At 31.6% G+C, this 21,752-nt stretch overlaps 2 protein-coding genes and 1 long non-coding RNA gene across 3 annotated transcripts; 2 read left to right on the plus strand and 1 right to left on the minus strand.

Annotated features, from left to right (window-relative positions):
* Positions 1 to 4,576: 4,576 nt before the first annotated feature.
* On the minus strand, positions 4,577 to 6,781 carry LOC140803679 (jasmonate-induced oxygenase 2-like). The gene is made up of 4 exons (XM_073159576.1): positions 6,743 to 6,781; positions 6,031 to 6,557; positions 5,029 to 5,362; positions 4,577 to 4,903 (listed from the first exon to the last, which is right to left on the minus strand). The coding sequence occupies exons 2-4, from the start codon at positions 6,528 to 6,530 to the stop codon at positions 4,577 to 4,579; spliced, it is 1,161 nt and encodes a 386-aa protein (XP_073015677.1). The 5' UTR covers positions 6,531 to 6,557; positions 6,743 to 6,781.
* A 9,482-nt stretch (positions 6,782 to 16,263) lies between these two features.
* Positions 16,264 to 18,646, plus strand: LOC140803734 (protein trichome birefringence-like 3). The gene is made up of 6 exons (XM_073159622.1): positions 16,264 to 16,518; positions 16,617 to 16,854; positions 17,192 to 17,363; positions 17,443 to 17,642; positions 17,730 to 17,888; positions 18,180 to 18,646. Exons 1-6 carry the CDS (start codon positions 16,347 to 16,349, stop codon positions 18,514 to 18,516), a joined length of 1,278 nt encoding a protein of 425 aa, XP_073015723.1. The 5' UTR covers positions 16,264 to 16,346; the 3' UTR covers positions 18,517 to 18,646.
* Positions 18,647 to 18,975: 329 nt separating this feature from the next.
* On the plus strand, positions 18,976 to 20,690 carry LOC140803564 (uncharacterized). Its single transcript, XR_012111904.1, has 5 exons — positions 18,976 to 19,118; positions 19,238 to 19,318; positions 19,925 to 19,986; positions 20,067 to 20,125; positions 20,220 to 20,690. It is a non-coding gene; the product is annotated as an uncharacterized lncRNA (long non-coding RNA).
* The last annotated feature ends 1,062 nt before the right edge of the window (positions 20,691 to 21,752 follow it).

Below are 21,752 nucleotides of genomic sequence, written 5' to 3' on the forward strand. Positions count from 1 at the left end.
AAAATAATATCTATTAATTTATATTTTAGGAATTAATTAGGGTTAATTTAAATTAGTGGGCTTTCTAGCTTAATTTTGGACCCAAAGAATACTTCCCTTCTTGCCTACACTATTCACATAACACAAAAAACATGGGAGACGGCTGAATCATAAAACAAGAATTCATTCTCCGATCCAATCACCACATCTCACGAGAAGGGAAGAAGAAAAAGGGCGCAAAATTTTTCTCTCCAACTCTCTCCCTATTTGGCTAAGTTTTATTTCTGATTTAAGAGATATTTTTAATGTTTAATTTATCACTGTGAGGCATTTGTTTTTAGAGTTAATATTCTTTTTATTCAAAGTATTTGTTGATTTATGATTTAATAATATGAATATTGTATATCGTTTAATCTGACAATTTAATTCGATGTATGATTTTCTACTGCTAACTATAAAATCATTGATCCGTAATTGTCATGAATGATTGATACATGACTATCATAGATTAGATGTATTGTGCTATCATAATATATTTAATCTAAATAAATCGACGGAAATAAATCTTCCAATTGCAGATATCTCGGTTGTTAGATTTTAGAATTAACTGTTTTCACGAAACGAAAATGTTATTTTTAGATAATATGGGACGCTAACGTGCCCAGTTAATTATTGATAAGTTTTGACGGGATGCTGGGTTCAGTCAATTAATTTAGGAAAACACAAAAATTTTAGCGGATATCCCTATAATTCTAAGGTTAATTGCTTGGAACAACTTGAATAAATTATTTGTTTGCCGATGACCAGTAATATAATTAAATAGTAGAATCCCCTTGAATCAGATCTGTCTCATATTAAATTCTTTACTTTATCCTAGTTGATTAATTGTCATTTAAATTTATTATTTTTCCGTTCTTGAAGTATATTAGTTTAGCATTTTATTTAAATTAATATCCCAAAATTCCTCCCTTTTTATTTGCATTTTTACTCGAAAGAAATAATCTCTCATTCCCTGTGGATTCGACCTTACTCACCATTACACTCGTTTTTATTTAAAAGAATAGGAATTAATTTGGTGGTCAACGACACCACACCAAAAACATAGTGTTACTATATTAAGTTCTCATTACTTATAAATATTAAATAAAATATATTTTTTTACATAATATAGTGTTTTACAACTTTTTAGTTAACAATATCATCGTAATTTTTTAATATATTGATTGTTCTTAAATTGATATTATTATTATTATTATTATTATTATTATTATTATTCATCTTAATCACAACGTTAATATAAATATTTTTTATCATGTTATAAAAATTAATTAATTTTTTAAATCAAAATTATTTACATACTAAATAACAAGAAATTTTTTCTTTTTTGGACAATATTTATTTATTATTTAAAATTTTTATAGACGGAATAATATATGATTTTTAAAATATATTTTATATTTTTATTAATAAAAATTCACTAAGTCCATATGACGATAGAAAATTGTTATCCACATTTGAATGGTATCTCAATCGATATAAATATTTTTTTTATAATATTTTTATAATGTAAGACAAATCACTTGTGGTTTTACAAAAAAATTATAATTTATGGTAATTTTACATCTTAAATCTTTTCAACTATATAATAACTCAAGCGACACATTTCGATTGTTTTCTCTAGTAGAGACAGTTATTACATATCATCGTATAATAATATTTAAAATTTAAATATATTCATTACATAATACCTATAATTTTAAGTGATTATTCAAATGCTCAGATTTTACTAATTTTAATAATTAATTAAATAAAATAATATTATGTACATTGCATGAGTGAGATACTAATTTCAATAGTAACTAAGATTGATTTCAAATAAACAAAATATGAGTGTTTTTTTTTTTATAAAAAAAAACCATCCCTTAAATCATTTCCCATATCACGTCTTTGTCTCGATCGAATTCATCAATCAAAATACAACATTATTTAATTATCGTATCATAATTTTCGTTTGAATATAAAAATTGTAACTTTATAAAAACTTTATTAATCTCCATCAGTTCATATTTATAGTTTGTAATCAAACAACAAACTTTATGTTGAATGAACAAAACTTTTGTCTTTGAACGAAGAGTCATGGATCAATCATTCAAATTGATGCGATTTACCTGATAAACATGATTTGTAGTCTTCGAAGTTAGCTAAATAGTTTACACAATGTGAACGAAAAAAATAGTTGTTTTGAGCTCCTGGGTCATAAAAAAAAATCAATATTTTTTTATTTAACAAAAAAAATTGAAAACAAATATGGGAATAGAACAATTTGTTGACTAGCTAAAACAATTATATCGCCATTAAATCAATTGATATGAATAAATAATTATTAATTTCAGCCCATCAAGGTAGGAAAAAAGGATATCCTTTATAGTCGTTAAAAAAACGTGCCATTCCTAATTCCTCACCTTAAAAGGGAAACGAAAAAAGCAACACAAAAGTTCGACTGTACAAATTTTCAAACCTAAGAAGCAGACTCCAAACATCATAGTACAATTGAAAAAAGAGAAGAAAAAGAAAAGAAATTGGAAAACGTTTTTGGCAAAAACTTGTGTGAGACGATCTCACGGGTCGTATTTTGTGAGACGGATATCTTATTTGGGTCATCCATCAAAAATATTACTTTTTATGTTAAGAGTATTACTTTTTATTGTGAATATCGGTAGAGTTGACCCGTCTCACAGATAAAGATTCGTGAGACCGTCTCACAAGAGACCTATTCAATATTTTTTGACAAATTAATTTTGGTGATAAAAAGATATGTTCGATATTTTAATCACCACAAAAAAAAAAAAATCGGTTTAGATTATAATCAAAAAATCCTTTGTTAATTTGTTGTGCTTGTTGATATCTAGTCGTCAGCTCGTTGTAATACCTATATATGGTCACTATTAGTGGTGTTCATCAGTCAATTCGGTTCGGTTTTCGATTTTTTATTTCGGTTTTCGATTTTAGAAATATATAATTCGAATCCGAACCATTTTTCTTCGATTCGGTTCGGTTTTCTACCAAAACGGTTCGGTTATTTCGGTCGGTTATTTCGGTTTTGATATAATTATTTAAATTAATAATATTAATATATTGTAAAATATAATATGTTAACTTCCTATATGTTTTCTTAGTAAAATATTTAAATATAAGATCTAAACAAATTAAACAAATAACAATCAACTAAAAATTGTTCAAAATGGTTTTTCATTTACTAAATATCATATCAAAATATATAATATAAATAAAAATATAAAAAAAATATTAATTTAATGAAATTTTGGTTTTTTCGGTTTTTTTTTTGTTTTGACATATATAATCCAAAACCGAACCAAATAAACTTCGGTTTTAACATTTGTATCCGAATTACAAAATGCGGCTTTCGGTTCGGTTCGGTGTTCAGTTTTTTCGGTTTGGATTTTCTATTTTTTCGGTTTTATTCGAAGTTTGAACACCCATAGTCACCATATGTTTTATGATAGAATTTATAAATTATCATTATCGTTAAATTTTATTCGAATTGATAATTACGTAAATGGTGATTCTATAAATTTACAATCTACTTCTATATATTACCTGAAATTACTTCGATATCAATTAAAAATATTTATTAATATAAGCGTGAGACGTTCCTTTAATAATATAAGCGTGAGTAATATGAGTTGAATTCTCGTCATTTATTTTTGTAAAATTTGAAATTTCAGTCTCGTAAATTGTTCTGTTTTGAGTTTAGTCATATGATTTGTCAAAGTTTGATTTTTATGCAATAACTTGAATTTTTTTGGGTATTTTTTTATGCTAAAAACTATTAAATCCATCGAATATGATTTATTTGGCATTGATTATTTTTTACGTAACACAAGTGACGAGAATTCGACTCATATTACTCAAATTAAAGTTTATATGACAAAAATAGAGCAAATGACACTCAATAATTCAAATTGGAGGAACAAATCATCGTTTAATTTTCATTTATTTTTGTTTATTTATATTTTATTGTGTAGAATATAAGCTTTATTTTGTCACATGAGTTACGTAGAAGATTATCCGTGTCAAATAATAAATATTTTGTGAATTTAGTTGTTTCGAATAAAAAAATACCAAAACCAAAAAACAATCTAAGTTATTGTATAAAAGCCAAAATTTAAGTATATTACACGACTAAAATTTAAAACAAGCAACTTATATACTAAAATTGCAATTTTCTCTATTATATCGTGATATATTTTTGTTTATCTTTTTGGTGGTTGTGAATTTAATAGAAAAATCTTAATAAAGTTGATGGTTTTTAATTTTTATTATATAAAGGTAATTGGCCTTAACCACTTTGAGCTGGATCATATTTTCATGATAATTGCAGAACAATTACACACACACACATATATGTGTGTGTGTGTCTATATATATATATATATATATATAAATAAAACCCAAAACACGAGAAATATTAATGGCAAGAAAAAGCAATCAACACCATTAATAATACTACTTAAAGTGCATTTACACAACGACGTAGTGAAGCAAAAGCATGCAAATAATTAATAAGAGAAAATTATTAATTTAGAGGGAACAACGAGGAGTCTGAATTATTTATTGTGTGTGTGTGTGTGTGTGGGGGGGGGGGGGGGGGGGGGGGTGGTGATTTGACGAGTGAATCCACTTGGGACTTTCCATGGAGACCCTTTGTCCTAACATAGAGTCTATATTCATCAAATGTCAAGGCTGGATACAAGGACGGATGCTCCTTCGAAACAAGAGGCTCGGCTGGTTTGATCGCTATGTCTCCCTTTGGGTTGTAGAAGTAAGCAAGGGAGACCCTCTCTTTCTGCGCGTTCACGATCACTCTATGTTCCACGCTTTTGTAATTTCCATTACTCAGTATCTGCAATATATATAATATTTTGTCAAGAAACTATGCAACTCGAAATCTTGTTGTTTGTTAATCATGTTGTTTTATGGATGCATATATAAATTGACGCAACAAAGCAAAAAAAGATGTGGGGACACCTGAAGTTGATCCGCTAAGTTGACTATGAAGGCATTAGGCAGTGGCTTGACGGTGACCCAGTTACCGGCATGGCGAATTTGGAGACCCGAAACATTTTCATCGGGGAACAGAAGGGTCATCGTACCCGGATCCGAATGGGGGGAAAGACCCAATGTGAGATCCGGTTGAGGGCATTTTGGATAGTAGTTAACCCTTAAGCATGCACCTATCTCGTCGTCTCCTCCCAAGGCATCTTGAAGATACCCTTCTCTTAGCCCAAGATTTGTTGAGAAAACCTTCATCAATTTACCACCAAGTTCAACCACTTCTCTGCTGTACTCGTCCACCAGTTGCCTGCAATTATTTCAACAATAACGCATGAAATTGTCATGCAACAGATCACATATTGTAAATCTTCAAGACGGGTCGATTTTTAACCATAGAATATGTATACTTTTAAAGAATCTTGCCCTTTATTATCTATTTTTTGATCCAGAATTTAAAATTTGAAGTTCACAAGCTCGAGGAATATATATTAAGCATGTCCACGCACTAGAATCTAATTATTTCCCTGACGGGACGGGATCGATCAAAGTAGATAGATGAAAACATGGGCAAATCAAATTCCTTGGCTCCTGCATTAATCAATTGGATTCCATCTTCATTTACGTACAAACAATAATATATAAATCATGAAAGAAACATTTCATCGAAATATATTTAACACAATGAAACGATAGAAGAATTATTTAAGATCAAGGGTACTAATATTTCAACTGATTATTATATAAAATTTAGAAATTCTTCCCCGATTAGTTGATGCCAAAAGAGATTGGAACATCTGGTCCCGAATCTCATTTTCCACATAAAAATGCATATATTGACTTTGAATTTAATCACAATTTTCCACAAAGACACGCAATTTTCCTTCGAAAATGACACTTATAAACACGTTTTTTGCGTAGCAAAATAGATATACCTGAACCTGCGGATACTATTCTAAAAAACAGAAGTCGATATACCTGCAAGAAACTGGAAGAGTCGGCCACTTGTTCTGATCCCTGACCGCCACGGGCAGATAGTGAAGAAAGAAGTAATCACTCCAATCCAGGGACATCCCTTTCTCCACCCCCAGCCGACTCCCATATCCCTCGTAAGTAGTCGGCAAATTCGCGTACTTCTGCTTCTCCTCCAGCGGGAGATGGAAGAATTGGTACCAGGCCTCACGGGTACGCGCCATCAGCTCGTGGTTGACGCCGTGGTTGACCACCTGGAAGAATCCCCACTCGCGGCAAGCGCTGTCGATGAGAAGGGCCGTCCTTCGCCTGAGTGACGCATCCCCTGAGTACAGATCCTTCATGTCGATGACAGGAATGTTGACTTCATCACTCGGGACAGGTTCAGCTGAACCCGGCCTTTCCAGTGGCTTCTTCACGTAGCGGTCGGGTATGACCCCTATCCCGCTGTCGGATAAATGTTGGACTCGCTCTACGGGTTCCGGCCAGCTCTCCAAGCAGTTCATGATGATAGAAATAGACACAGAATTAACCTGGATATATAATACTAAATATCAATAAATAACTCGAACATAAATTTGATCATGAAAAATGCATGGGTTTTTTTAGCTTGTGAATATATACGTTACAAACAGAGAAATATGGGAATATGATCCTTATAATATATGATTTTTCTCTGATATGCAAGAGCTAGGCAGTGTGGGCAGAAGAGTAGTACTGGGAATGGAAGCTCTGGTGATGAGTTGTAAGCGAGGAAGAAGAGACATATACACACACATATATAGAAAATGAAAAAGTAGAGATACAGAAAAATGTATGCATATACGTATGTGAGCGCAGGAATGGAGCATATAACTTATCCGGCGCCGTGAAGAAGTTGAATTCATCCTCGATCTCTATGTCTCTCTGGCACACAGAAAGCTGCAGAGCAGCATACATCCCATATTTTATTTTGTTATTTATATTTATTATAAAATAAATGTTATTGTCCCATGTGCGTAAAGAAGATTCAATTTTATTATAATACTTTTATATTTATTTTTATTTATTCTACTGTATAAATGTAAGACGTTATACAAATCTGATTTTTGATTTCTAACTGAGAAAATTCAGCACTCGAAATTTAGGATTTTGTTTTCTTATGTTTTGAATATAATAGTTAATTAAATAAAAATATTGTATTTACTATTGCATTTTTAAAAACTAAAATTATATTCTGATGCATGTTTTGAATGGTCTAAATTTGTTTCGATTTTTATATAGGAAAATTATAAAATTGGTTTGGTAATTTGGCCTATTTTGAATTATTTTTTAACTCTACGCATTTCGGTCAGTAAGATGAAACATTCGACGTCTATTTTGATCCGTTAGTAAACTCTAGAGCTGATACAATACCACATAAATCACGTTAGTTGAGTAAATTGCATTGAACATATCATGTACGACAAACTCGTGCGATACAAAATTTGTGGGAAAATCGAACATACGATTATTTTTTGCCGAGGTGTTAAATATCATTGATATGTTGATTACTTTTGATCCTCTGTTCGTCGAATATAGCACGAACATGTTCGGTCTTCGTTGTTGTTATACGATGTCAGTTATCGTTGATATGTCTGATGTCATTTTAGTCCGTGAAAAAATAATACAAAAGAAGCCTACTAATTGCATCAAAACAAACTTTGATAGCTTACCGAACCAAAAATCACCATTTGTGGACCAATTTTGTAATTTTTATTTCTATAAAATAGTTTCTTTTTAAAATGAAGTTTTGGGCACCACTTACTCATCATTGATTCGTCGTGAATCACCCACCACACTGCAAGCCTCAATGCATGCTAGCAGTCTAACCGGTACGACCAGTTAGGCTCGTCAAATCGATCAGATATTAGATAATTATATTTATAATATTTTTTTTATTTTTTATCTAGTAACAAAAATTAGATAAAAAATGTTCAAATGAAAGTTTTTCTTGTAATAAAGCCAACATAGATAATCAAAATGAATTAGCTAGTAAATATTATTTAATTATGATATTTTTCGCAAAATTCTTGTTTCTCTTCAAAACATAGTAGCCAGTAGGATCGGTTGAAAAATTGATGAATTTGGAATAATTGAAAATAAATAAACACAATTTTTTTTTTAATTTTTTTTAAAACAATATGATTTAATATAGTGCTATATAAGTAAAATATGTTAATTAGTGTATTCATAATTCAATTTGGATTAGAATTCAAAACTATTACTATTAATTAGTATTTGAAAACAAAACACAATGCATAGAAGAAATCGTACATGATTACCAAAGAGAAACTATACGAACGAAAAGTTATACGAACACATCATAACTCACGGCAGACTTCGATCCGTGAAAGCTATGAATGAGATTAACTGTTCTATATATATAAATGAGTGTGAACAATAAACAATATATATATATATATATATATATATATATATATATATATATATATGTATATATGTATATAATGACAATTATCATGCAAAATGGATATATGAAAGACAAGACAACAAATCTAGCTACCAACAAAATCAAACCAACGGGATTCTCAATTTTTTAAAAAATTATTTTTGGCTTTATCAGGTGTTAGCGTTATCAATCTAGATTGACGATGATTTTTCTGTAATTAAGATTTTTCTATGATCGAATAAAATATTTGTGTGTGTGTATATATATATATATATATATATATATATATATAATAAAAATATATATGATTTTACATTAAATCATAAAAATTAAATTGCACTCTAATCAAATCGTTAACTATACATATGATATGGACAAGTTTCTTTCAAGCTCCTTTCATTTTTTTTCCCCTAAGAAAACAATCGAGCAAGACGCTTTTATCCAAAACAATAATAAATTCAAAACGACAGTATATATATAAATATATATTTATAAAAAAAAAAAAAAAAAAGTGGGTTCACCTGGCCCACCACTAACCAGGTGATCAACTTTGGGCGTCCGTCCACGTTGTGAATGAGTTGACAACAGTTAGATCAGGTTTTACGTTTCAACAAATGTTTACGTTAATATCGTACGTTAAAGCATTTAATACAATAAAATCTATAAAGATGTAGGAAAATATGATTGATGTTATATTTCAAAGATGTTTTCCTAAATATATATCTTGCAGCGTCACGAGTTGTCTTGCGGCATCACAAGTTACCCAAAAAAAACATGTAACATTTCAAAATTATATTATTATATTTGTGTGTTTTTACAAAATGATTTATCTTTCTCATACGATTTAATAATATATATATATATATATTACTAAAAGTATCAATAAATTAGAGACAAAAACTTATTTGAGTCTTTCATGAAAAAAATTATATTATTATATTTGTGAGACGGTCTCAGGGGTCGTATTTGTGAGACGGATCTCTTATTTGAGTTTTTCATGAAAAAGTATTACGTTTTATGCAAAGAATATTACTTTTTATTGTGAATATTTGTTGGGTTGACTCGTATCATATATTAAGATCCGTGAGACGGTATAACGTAAGACTCACTCTAAATTAGATATGTTAGCTATATAAATAGTTCTAATTAAGAAATTGTTGATTTTTTTCTATAAAAACGAGAAAAAATGAAATAAATATTTTTTTTTTCGGAGGATGGTAAAGTCATATACATAACAAAATTGATCATTAATGTTAAAAAAATATAATATTAAATTTTATGGACATGCGTGTTCAAATCAATTGTTATACACTCATATACGTAAGTAAATATAATATTTATAAAGTTTGTCAGATGATGATAATGTTTGGCCGACATCAAACTCTTAGTTTTATTTTGTCAAACAATAAATCCATAGTCATATTCCGCACGTGGATAATTACATGAATAGGTCATGGATGGGAGTTATTGTAATTATTATTTTAAATTCAATTTTCTCCATCATATCACGTTTCTTTATTTATTTTAATAAATAATCTATTATTTCAATTATATAATTAACAAAACTTGTCGTTGTTTAAAATTTTGAAATAGTTATTTTTTAATGTTAGAACTATTTTTGGCTTCACATAATTTAATTAATTTTACATTAACATATTATTATCTAATAAAAGACTCATGAATAAGGTGCTCTATTTAATAATGAGTTTTCAAAGTATTGAATAAATTGTTATGGTTCATTTTATACGTAGAAACTCAACTCAATTAAGTATTCTATGATGAGTCGAGGACTATTAAGATTTTATAAGGTTATGATCCTAGAGACATAGAGAATAACACAAAATATATGCGGTACACATATTCTATATATCTTTCCTTCTCTCCATTTGATGCACAAATAAGATGGTCGATTCTTTATTATCTTGGAAGATCCATAACTACATCAACTTGAGTCATCTATCGGTATCTTTTAACTAATATGATACAAATGTCTTAAATTTGAGACGAAATCTTGATCGGTTTGAGAATCAATCGTAGCAGACTCCTCTTGATCAGCTTAAAAAAATGTTGACAAGTAAAACACTAAAATCGGGTTGGTTTTGAGTATCGTGAAATAATATCCTAAAAATCGAACGCTGACATGATATCAAACAGAGGTCATTCATTACCTAGAGCATAGCCGCAACCTCAACTCTTAGGAGGTAAAATCTTGTATAAAATTTTCGACTAGTTTTTTTTTTTAATTTTTTTTAAGGGTGTGTAAAAGTAACTGTTGATATATAATTAGCATAAAATTTTCGAGAAAAAAAAATGATACTTACACAGGTGACTTTAATGTGGCTGCTCCAGGGAGATCTTGTGTGACGGGAAAATGAATCGCCAGGAATCTTGGATATTTAGTGGGAACAGATTCTGTTTCATTTGTGGCCGGAAAGTGAGTCAACTCCAACTCCTGGATTAATTAAATAAAAAATAGAAAGATCCAATTTTATAAGTTTTCTAACTAAATGTTGCAAAAATAAAAATAAAATTTATATACTTTGTATTAAATGGAAAAAAAAGTTCTCTATAGTTTTAAAATTTTGCTTAATTGATTTCTTTTGCGGAAAATTAACGAGCTAAAAACCCGACGTATTTTCGAATTTTGAAATCTGTTTCAAAGATACATATGTCCTTCGAGCAATGCCATGTTAACAAAACAAGTTTAATTTTGAGGATAATTTCGAAACAAAACAAAGCCCAACTGAAATTCTTGAGAAGAAAATAAATTAGAAATAAAAAATATGGGAATAAAACAATTTTTTAAACTTACATTAATTATTATAATAATAATATTAAAATATATAAGTTTAAAATAGTTTAAATGAGGTGATAATTTCCATTGTTAGTTAGGCAATGCCTTCATTTTCCAAATCACGCAACACTATATAATAAGCTCTAATTAAAAGCAATCATTTAAGGCAAAAACTTGCGTTAGATGGTCTCACAAGTCGTATTTTGTGAGACGAATCTTTTATTTTGGTTATCCATTAAAAAATATTATTTTTTATGCTAAGAGTATTACTTTTTATTGTGAATATCGGTAGGCTTGACCCATCTCACAGATAAAGATTCGTAAGACCGTCTCACAAGAGACCTACTCATATTTAATTACATATATAATTTGTCTGGATCAAATTGCGATAATGATGGACTAATTCGAGTGTGAGTTGTGTACAGCCTAACTAACAGCTTTTAATTAACTATTTCAACCAAATCACAATAACTAAAATTAATTAAATATGCACTTAATTAATCACACGTTTTTTTTTTTGGGGAATGATTTTATAATACCAAAATCTCAAAAAACTAAATCAAAAGGCACAAGTTGCACTACGACTGGAAGAGTACTGTTAATTCTTCTTTGCTTGCCACTTTACACCTAGGAAACAAGCCGCATTTTTATGTCGCCCCTAATTGGATGCCCGAACTCGACAGGATCGGATCATACAATTATGAATTAGGCTCATTTATATATGTTGTAATGTGATCAATAAAAGAACTAAATGGGGACTTTTTGATGTCTTTGTCCGAATGATCCCAAATTAAGTGCGACCCAATATTTGATGTTCCTCCGTAGTTGAGATGCCATAGGGTTGGCGTTCACCTTTCCATGCCAACCTCTTGGAAAATGTCATTAGCCATATCTGTGCAATCATCTAGCTACTCCATCTTCCATCTAGGCATCCCCAAGTTCATCGGGCTCGACGAATGCCATCTCCGACTTTGTCGAAACAGTGATGTTTGTTAAGAATGGAACTTGGACCTAACTCAACCTCAAAAGCTAGTTCAAGGGGGGAGGATTGTCCAAGCCAATATATGCAACTCTCAGGTTATTTATCCAACCGATGTGCGACAATTAACAGTGATGTTGATGCATCATCAAGTTTCCCTAATCATGTTAAGCAAGAGATGAACAAAGGCGTAATCTTCTGAGAAACTGGTCTATTTTCCACAATTTTAAAAAATCAAGACAGATATCATATTAGTTGAAATCGTGCATAGTGTCATTAATTCTAAAAATTTTATTAAAAAATATCAAATAATGCAAATTCAAAGGAAAACAATCACACTACTAGCATGGAAAAAATATATACATTTCCCAAAATGGAAACCTCTCCGTTCCTTAAATCAAGCTTGCATGCAATTCTCATTGACAAAACAAATCGTACAAACTTTAAACAAAACCATACTATAAAAAGAAACAAATCACGAACACTCTCAAAACTCGATGCTATATATTCTGGGTTCGAAATTAAGCTGATCAATTGCTCGTGATAAATGGCTAAAAGTACTCTGATAGTTATCGCACTTGTTGCTATCGTTTTCGTTTCGGGTTGGACGCATCGGGTCGAGGGGCAGTTCGAACAAGTAGGAGAATGCTTGATAAAGTGTGGGGAGGAATCAACTATTTGTTCTACTAATTGCGGAAGCAACAAGAACCTGGCTCTCACCTGTTACGAGAATTGTGGTGCTGTGGATATTACTTGTGTCAGTTCTTGCTTAACCCATGGCAAACAAGATGTGCTTTCAATGCCAAAAGTGTGATTTATTTTTAATCCCACGTAATTAGCAATAGCTATGAGTAAATTAATTAACCAAAATGAAGCGTAATATTATAATAATATTGTAACCGATACGGGATAATTATCATCTATTACTACTTCATGAATTACTACTTTTATAAATGAAGAATTAAGGCACTATTAAATATTAATTAATAAAGTACGTCTCTTGCATGATCTCTTTTATATTACCACATCTGATACAATTACAAATGTTATCGATCGCCAATCACTTTCACTTCTCACATTATTTATTGGCAAAAATTTTTATGAGACGGTCTCACAAGTCGTATTTTGTGAGACATATCTCTTATTTTGAGTTATCAATGAAAAAATATTATTTTTATGCTAAGAATATTACTTTTTATTGTGAATATCGATAGGGTTGACCGACCGTCTCATAAGAGACCTACTCTTATTTATTTGGTCAGTTTGAATTAAGAAATAATAACTGAAAAATTGTTTTTGTTGATTTCGAATCTTTTAGTTATAATTTCAAACCAAAAATATAATAGAGACTTAATATTTTCATATTATAATTATGAGAAAGAGATTTTTTTATTCAAGAGAAAATATAAAATTAACAAGAGCCCGTGAACCATTTTTTTATGACGATAAAACTCACGGTTTTTTTCTTTGGAAAACAATCAAAGATTTGAGAGGAAAATTGACGAATGTGTAAAACTGATAATTATAGGTACAAAACTAGGACTTAATTAAAATGAACCTAATATTTGCTTGTGTGTGGAGAAATTTCACGGGCTTTTTTTTTGTTTAACAAGTATTTCAGCATGAATAATGTTAAAAGTACAATAGATATAATCATATATTTATAATAAAATTATATTATCGTATTTTGGTATTATCTCATTAGATTTTATTTAAATTTATCACAAGATTTTGAGAGATAAACTTTTTTTTATTAATTTTTTTTGTCTTATCATATATATAAGGTTAAGGTTGGACCCGCAGCAGGTGCCTTTCTAATTGATAAGCGACTTCTCAGCTTCTTCCTCGATAAACCCCATCCAACAGTAAAAAAAACCCCGTAGTTGTTGAGCTGTATATTCAGGTATGATTAAAATTAAAAAAATTTCGTTAACAATATTACATTGCGACATGTATGTTCTAAAATAATTTCGTCTTTCACATTTCAAATTATAAATGTATCACATTCGATCTTATATTATAATATTCGGTCAATTAAATATAAATTCTAGTTTGTGCTCGTGTGTCCATGTAAAAATAATATAAAGGAAATTAAAGATTGATTAATATACTTGGAATTAAGGCATGTGTGGAATTTATTTATTTATTTTTGACTGGGAAATCTATGGATGGTATACCGTACCATATCGGATCGAAAATTATATATCGTATATCGTCTCAAAATTATGATATAAGCAAATTCATATCGAACTAACATACCGATTATACCGAAATTGTACGATATACCGAGATTTCGGTACGACATCGGTATATACCGTTTGGCAAAAACTTGTGTGAGACGGTCTCACGGATCATATTTGTGAGACGGATCTCTTATTTGGGTCAACCATGAAAAAGTATTAATTTTTATGCTAAAAGTATTGCTTTATATTATGAATATGGGTAGGGTTGACCCGTCTCACAATTAAGATCCGTGAGACGGTCTCACATGAGACCTACTCATACCGTTTTATACCGAAAACATTACATTTTTTTATTTTTAAATTTTTTGTTTTAAAATTTTATATATTTTAAAATTTTAATATATTTTTTGGTATTTCGGTATATCAGTATGTACCGAAATTTTCAAATTGTATATTTTTACCGTACCAAGAAATTCGGTATTGTTATCGGACCGTACCAAAATCTTCATTATACCGAAAATTTGATATTTTTTCCCATCCCTAAAGAACCTGCAACAGCTATTCAAAGGTGTGCACTAGATAAACCCTCTAGTTGAACACAGTCAATTAGATAAATCACACTAGACAAACTTCGTGTAACAGACTCTTCCAAAAATATGTTTGATAAGAAACAAAACATACGACTTATTGATCACAAGTACACCAACTCCACAATTTATCAAACATTTGAAGGGTAATTTAAATTGAGACCGAAATTCATTACGTTACTTTACTGGAGGCCTTTTTCAGAGAACCCATCTATTTCAATTTGACAGCCGTAATTACTATAAGATAAAGGGCATCTTATCAAATCATCGAATTATTGTTTAAGAAAAAAGCTCATCGAAGTGAAGAAAATGATCAGTTTAGTCTATGTTATCCTGTTATGATTGAACTTAATTTGGATATCCAATACATATTTGTGCCTCGAAGATGAACATTTGATCAATAGTCATGCGTTCGATTCCTCCTATCAGTAATTGCTCGAATGAGCCTGTTGCATTAGACTTTTCTAGTATGGTTTACTCGACTAGTACAGCCTGCAGGTTATTGAATTATCCCAGGATTTATCGAATGTCCGTTGAAAGGTAACGATTGCGGGACGAGTTTCCACAACATAAAAAAAAAACATATATATATATCTGTATAAACAAGGAAGGATTTTACATTTTTATAAACAATGCATTCTTAAATTTTACAACTCTAAGGAACCTCATTTGTACCATACAAGAACCTGTTCGATTGATAAGTCGAACCTCTGACGGCAGTGAGTTGATAACCATACAATATTAATTATTACTGTTTTCATTTAGACAATGGATGTGTATAAGAATCTTCGAAACTCGAGCATAAATGAGTTTGTACCTAAGATTTAGCTATTGAAAGAATTAATGTAAATCAACATATAAAAATAATGCATATAGAACTTACATTTAAAAAAATAGTATATAGAGTATACATATATTTTTATCGACTCTTTATCAAATAGGTTATATGATCATGTGTGTGGGTAGATCCGAGCCAGGAATTGTGAAAAGTTCCTTAATGTACTGGAAATGAGAGAAAGTTGATCTGAGAAAATAAACATGGAGTTTACGGGCAATTGCACCTAATCAACCTGCTCCTCTAGATAATTATATATGTATGGTAAGCTTGCAATTTGCTGCCTAATTGGCTTTAATTTGTTTACTTAAAAAGTAGAATGTATTGCTGAATCAGAAATGATTCTAACTTCACTTCTACTCAAGAACCAAATAAATTAATCCTCAAAATGTTTCTAAAGTTTAATCAATTTCCTCATCATGCTGCTGCACTTGCATTTGATCACCCCCTCAGGCCTCCTTATATCTCTCAACTTTTCCCTCTCCAGAGTGTCCATCTTCAGCTTTTTTTGTGATGGGCACACCGAGACCTCCGCGTGGGAAGCTGCCTTTATCGGTTCTTATCGTTGTAGTTTGTGGTGTTGCCTTTTTTGCCCTTTTGTACACAGAAAGAAACAGCTCCCTTTCATCCAGGTTCAGGTTTAAGCCATGTGCTAAGAGAAAGGCTGCTAAGAAGTCTGTGTCAGGTGTATATGTGTTATTGTGCTCAGTTTCTTGTTTTCTTTTTTATTTAGTTTCCATGTCTGAAAATCTTAAAATTTTGTCCTTTGGTTGTATTGTACAGGTGGGAGATATGTGCATGCTAGTGCATTGAATTATGCAGCCGATGATCGGTTTGAGTTTGATCCAGAAGAGTGCAGCCTTGTCGATGGAAAATGGATGTTCAACCGTTCGATCAAGCCATTGTACTCAGACAGGACATGCCCATATCTGGACATGCAGGTTTCCTGTGTCAAGAATGGAAGGCTGGATTCGGATTACAGGCACTGGGAATGGCAGCCTGATGATTGTTTCTTGCCTAGGTATTCTAGTAATTATCATCTACAAACGGCACTACACTGACCAAAAAGCGATAAATCTTTCATTCTACATTAATTTATTGTACTTTTGCATCGCCTCACGTGTAAGTTGGAGACTATTAGAATACATTATGCTGAATTAATACTCAAGACTAATTCGTGAAAGTTGCTCTGGTATTAAGCCAACAAAACATAGCGAACTCAATCAAACATAAAGAGGATTGCGCACAAGGGGTCACAAACACTAGCTCTGCTACCACTCCGGAGCTGAGTTGTCCCAAAACCTTGAGCTACCATGGTCCAGCATTAGTTATCGTTTGTTAATTATTTTCTTTCCCAGGTTCAATCCTGTAACAGCTCTGCGTAAACTTGAAGGGAAGAGGTTAATGTTCATTGGGGATTCTTTGCAAAGAGGACAGTGGCAATCCTTCGTTTGCCTAGTGGAGTCTGTGATACCAGAAGGGAAGAAATCGATCAAACGAGGCCGTGTTCATACAGTTTTCAGAGCCAAGGTACATTAAATGAATATGGACTGAAATTTTATCATTGTACATATAGGCCTAGAACTGAACTAGTTTCTTGGTTTTTCAGGAGTATAATGCCACAATTGAGTTCTATTGGGCTCCATTTTTAGTGGAATCCAACACTGATTTGCACATTATAACAGATCCCAAAAACAGAATTCTGAGAGTTGATTCAGTGGAGAAACATGCGAGACACTGGATTGGAGTTGATCTACTTGTGTTCAACACGTATGTTTGGTGGATGAGTGGCCTCAGGATCAACTCATTGTAAATTATCTCCCTGTAAACTCTTTCCATTGAATAATGCACAAAACACAATACCTATATATTAATCGCTGGCCTAATGAAGCGCAGATGGGGTTCGTTTGCAAACGGCGATGAAGGATATGAAGAACTAGATGCATCTGTTTCTTACCGAATAGGGCTCAAGACATGGGCAAACTGGATGGATTCAAACATTAATCCCAACAAAACTCGAGTTTTTTTCACTACAATGTCCCCTACGCACCAAAGGTCAGTTCATTTTCAGCACCTGATACTTTCACCAACCCATTTGACAAATTGCAGAATGATCCACCCAAAAGACTAGTCTTTTCTTGAGTTTGTTCTTGAGTTTGTTATTCTATATCGATGTCCCCATTGAAAACCATGGTGCGGTGCGAAAAGGACTTCCATCTAATATTCACATTGCTTCATAATGAACTTATATTGTTCTAGAAATATTGAACCAAATCATATCTATACGTTTACATACTACGGCAAATGCTGCCTTTCAGCAACTTTGCGACCCTTTTCATGTTTCAGGAGCGCGGACTGGGGGCACGAAAATGGGATCAAATGCTTCAACGAAACGAAGCCAGTGATGAAGAAACGACACTGGGGGACAGGCTCAGATAAGCAGATCATGAGCGTGGTGAAAGACGTAATCCACCGGATGAAAATCCCTGTGATCTTGTTGAACATCACTCAATTATCAGAATACAGAATTGACGCACACTCTTCGATTTACACCGAGTCGGGAGGAAGATTGTTGACAGATGACGAAAAGGCCGATCCTCTACACCATGCAGATTGCATACATTGGTGCTTGCCGGGAGTTCCTGATACATGGAATCAAATACTTTATGCTCATTTGTTGTAGCACATGTATTTAAGAAGAAAATATTTGAAAGATTGATGTATTTTTGAGTCATTTTGGCAACAAAGATGCCAATGATGTATTGTGTTTTCGTTAACTTTGTAATTCATTTGTCTGACCAACTTTATGTCTATTGATATCTTTCTCCTTAGGCAATTTGGTAGTATGTCAAATAGTTTTAAAGATATTGACATTTAAAAAAATATTAAAATACACAAAAAAAATCCCTCCTGTTTTAAAATATGGTCTGCGGTCGTAATTTATAAAAAGAAATATTTAAAATTATGTGGGCCCAGTTTGATCCAATTAGAAAAGAATAGCTTTATTTTTAACTCACGATCTGACAATGATCAGAGTCGTACATTTATTTAAATTAAAAGACAAAGAAATATATTTAATATTATGTGGACCCGGTTTGATCCAATTAATTTTCACTCTAGAGCCCAACACTTTACATAAGATTCGGCCCGCCTAGCCCTAGCCAAGGAATCCGTTTATAGTAGGCGAAACGAGAAGCGAGAAAATTTGTTCGTCAATCCAAACAACACAGGCCGCCTTTGGGAAGGATTCAGGAGTTAGGGTTTCATTCCCCCGATCGCTGCCAGGTATTGGAAATGTGATCACGTCCTAATTTGATATGCCGTGTATTCCGATTATATATGTATATATCATCTGTTCTCTGGAATTAATTCAAAGCTGAATTTTTTCTTGCTTTCGTTTGAAGAATGGCCGGAGGTGGAAATTTCATTCACAGGGTAATATCTTATGTGGCCAATGAGCTTATTGTCAACGGTCTTGCCAACAGGTGAATCGATTTGAACGTCAACCTCAATCTTTCTTTTCTTTTTTTGCTTGATTTTGGGTCGAGGGGTGTTGGCCAATGATGACTTCCGTAGGCTTGTAATGATTGCGGAGATGACCGCTATTTTTTTGCTAAATTTTATCGGTCTGAGGCTCCTGCTTTTTTGGGAGGATCTTTTTATTGATTTCAGCATTTTGTGTCTGGCATTCTTTGCTTATTCCTACATTGGGAGAGTAGTAATAATTTCATGAGAAATGTTCTGTTCCGATGGCCAAAATTTTTTTGTTGGGGGGGAACCCTCCTACCCCTGAATCAGATTCGAAAAAATTGCTTGCGTTCGTGGGTTGACAAAAGTTACGTCTCGAATTTCTTAGGGCAGAATTTATTAGGAAAAAATGTCATGGGGCTATTGCTATGGATTTGTGCAACATCTTTTCCTCAAAAAATTTGAAGACATGTGTTTATTTTCTTAGTTTTTCCTCTCCTGTATGTCCTGTTTGCCGATAACAACTATAATTTTTTGTTTGGGACTGGAGTGGAGGCTGTTTACTTACTCTTGTATATTTCAGCATTGTTTCTCCTGACTTTTTATCTCCTTACATGTCATAGTCCAAGATTCCAGAGGTTTGCTGTGAGGACGTCAAAGAAGATGGAGGAACTATCTGATATCGGTATCCAGATACTTCATGTGCATTTTGTTTTGGTTTCATATTTTGGATGGCCTTGTACTAAATTCTATTTCCTGATTCAGCTGCTCGAAAGAAGAAAGAACTAGCTGAGCAAATCAAGGATGCGTCCAAGAACTTTGAGGTTTGTGTAATCATTTTTTGGCCTAGAATCTGCGTAGTATTTCCTAAAATCCTTCAATAACTTGAGTTCTGATATCGAATGTTTAACTAAACAGTCCTCGAAGAACCAGTGACGCTTGTTACTGATGTATGTGCACAAGATTCGCGTTTGATATTGAAGAAGATGAAGCTTTGTCTAATCCAGTCAGAGCTGAGGTTTTAACCTGAATTTAACCAAGCATCTATATAAGGAGTCCAAATCGGTCCCAATTATGTAGTGACAAACTAAAGATAATCTTCAAATCGGATGTTACTCGGCTGAGCTATCTTGGATAATGTGTGGTTGTATTGATAATGCTGCATACCATAGTTTGTTTTCGGTTCTTGTATCTTCTACTATTCATTTTCCGTGCTAGCTCCCAACCACGCACTTTCATTCTCGACTTTTGAATTGTTTTCGTCGTCCCAAGTTGTCAATTCCATGTTAGGGTTTTCTTCTCAAGTTTTGATGACTTCAAACTATATATAGCCCACGATGTGTACATTATGTTTTGTATTGAGCATAGGAAGAAAAGATGTGTTATGAACTTTCGTTCTTTTGCCTTGCATCCCCAGTCTCCGAATTTCATCTCAACTCTCATACCCGCTCCGATCTCTGCTTTTTCGGGTTTGGAGAATCCTCAAACCCGAAACTTCGGGGATTAATTTTCCATCTTTGTCCATATTTCCGTTTCAAAAATATTATGGCAAGATGATGACGTATTAAGAAATTTTTTCAAATAAAAACTTATTATTATTAGTTATAATATTAATATTAATATCAATATCAATAATAATAATAATGTTACTAATATTTTAAAAAATAATAATATTATTATATTATTAATACTATTAATATTATTATTTTATTATTGATATAATTTTTGGGGCGGATTCGAGGATGAGGATAGTAATCTCATATTCGTCCCGAATTATATTGGAGATTTAAAAAAATACCCAAACTCAAACCCTAAAAATCGGGGATCCCTATCCCCGTTTCGGGTTTTTCCCGCGGGGCTCCAATCTTATTTAATAACAACAAATTACAAATATATTTAATACAGTTGCATCTTACTTCTTAAAAAAATCTTATTGAAATGGTAATAACAATCTATAACAAATAATCATTAATATTTTAAATATAATTTTCCTACTTTCATGTATGTACTAGATTGTTTAAAAAAAAAAAAAAAATTAATTTAAGTCTTGTAAAAACATTTTTTTATTTTAGTCTAAATGTTTAGTTTTCATTTGTTAAGTTGAGTTGTTTTTTAGTCATTTGTTTGGTCAAAAACTATTAACATAATCGAATATTATTTATTTAATATTAAAATTGTGACTCATGTTGAGAAAATAAATTTACTTTACATATAGTAAAATAAATCAAAACAAATACAAAGATGAAAATGGAAGGAAAGCAACTCCAATATTTCAAAATAAAATGAGAGGTAAAAAAGCTCATCGTCTCTTTTGATTCTTAGAGAAAATTTGTAAAATAAATTTAGGCAATTGTTTATTTAAAAAATGATCATCTAAAATATATTTGAAATACCCTTAAAAAAATTTATTTTTTTAAATAAATAATTAACAAGTTAAAAAACAAAATACGC

This window comes from Primulina eburnea, chromosome 10 (genome assembly GCF_022965805.1).
Source record: "Primulina eburnea isolate SZY01 chromosome 10, ASM2296580v1, whole genome shotgun sequence".
Taxonomy (NCBI): Eukaryota; Viridiplantae; Streptophyta; class Magnoliopsida; order Lamiales; family Gesneriaceae; genus Primulina; species Primulina eburnea.

Bases quoted from the DNA above. Each gene is read 5' to 3' on its own strand.
- LOC140803679 (XM_073159576.1), bottom strand. From the start codon at position 6,530: ATGAACTGCTTGGAGAGCTGGCCGGAACCCGTAGAGCGAGTCCAACAT. The intron at 5,363-6,030 runs GTATATCGACTT...AAATAATTGCAG, and splicing joins ACTCTTCCAGTTTCTTGCAG to GCAACTGGTGGACGAGTACA. The intron at 4,904-5,028 runs GTGTCCCCACAT...TATATATTGCAG, and splicing joins ACTTAGCGGATCAACTTCAG to ATACTGAGTAATGGAAATTA.
- LOC140803734 (XM_073159622.1), top strand. From the start codon at position 16,347: ATGGGCACACCGAGACCTCCGCGTGGGAAGCTGCCTTTATCGGTTCTT. The intron at 17,364-17,442 runs GTACATTAAATG...TTGGTTTTTCAG, and splicing joins ATACAGTTTTCAGAGCCAAG to GAGTATAATGCCACAATTGA. The intron at 17,643-17,729 runs GTAAATTATCTC...AATGAAGCGCAG, and splicing joins GGCCTCAGGATCAACTCATT to ATGGGGTTCGTTTGCAAACG.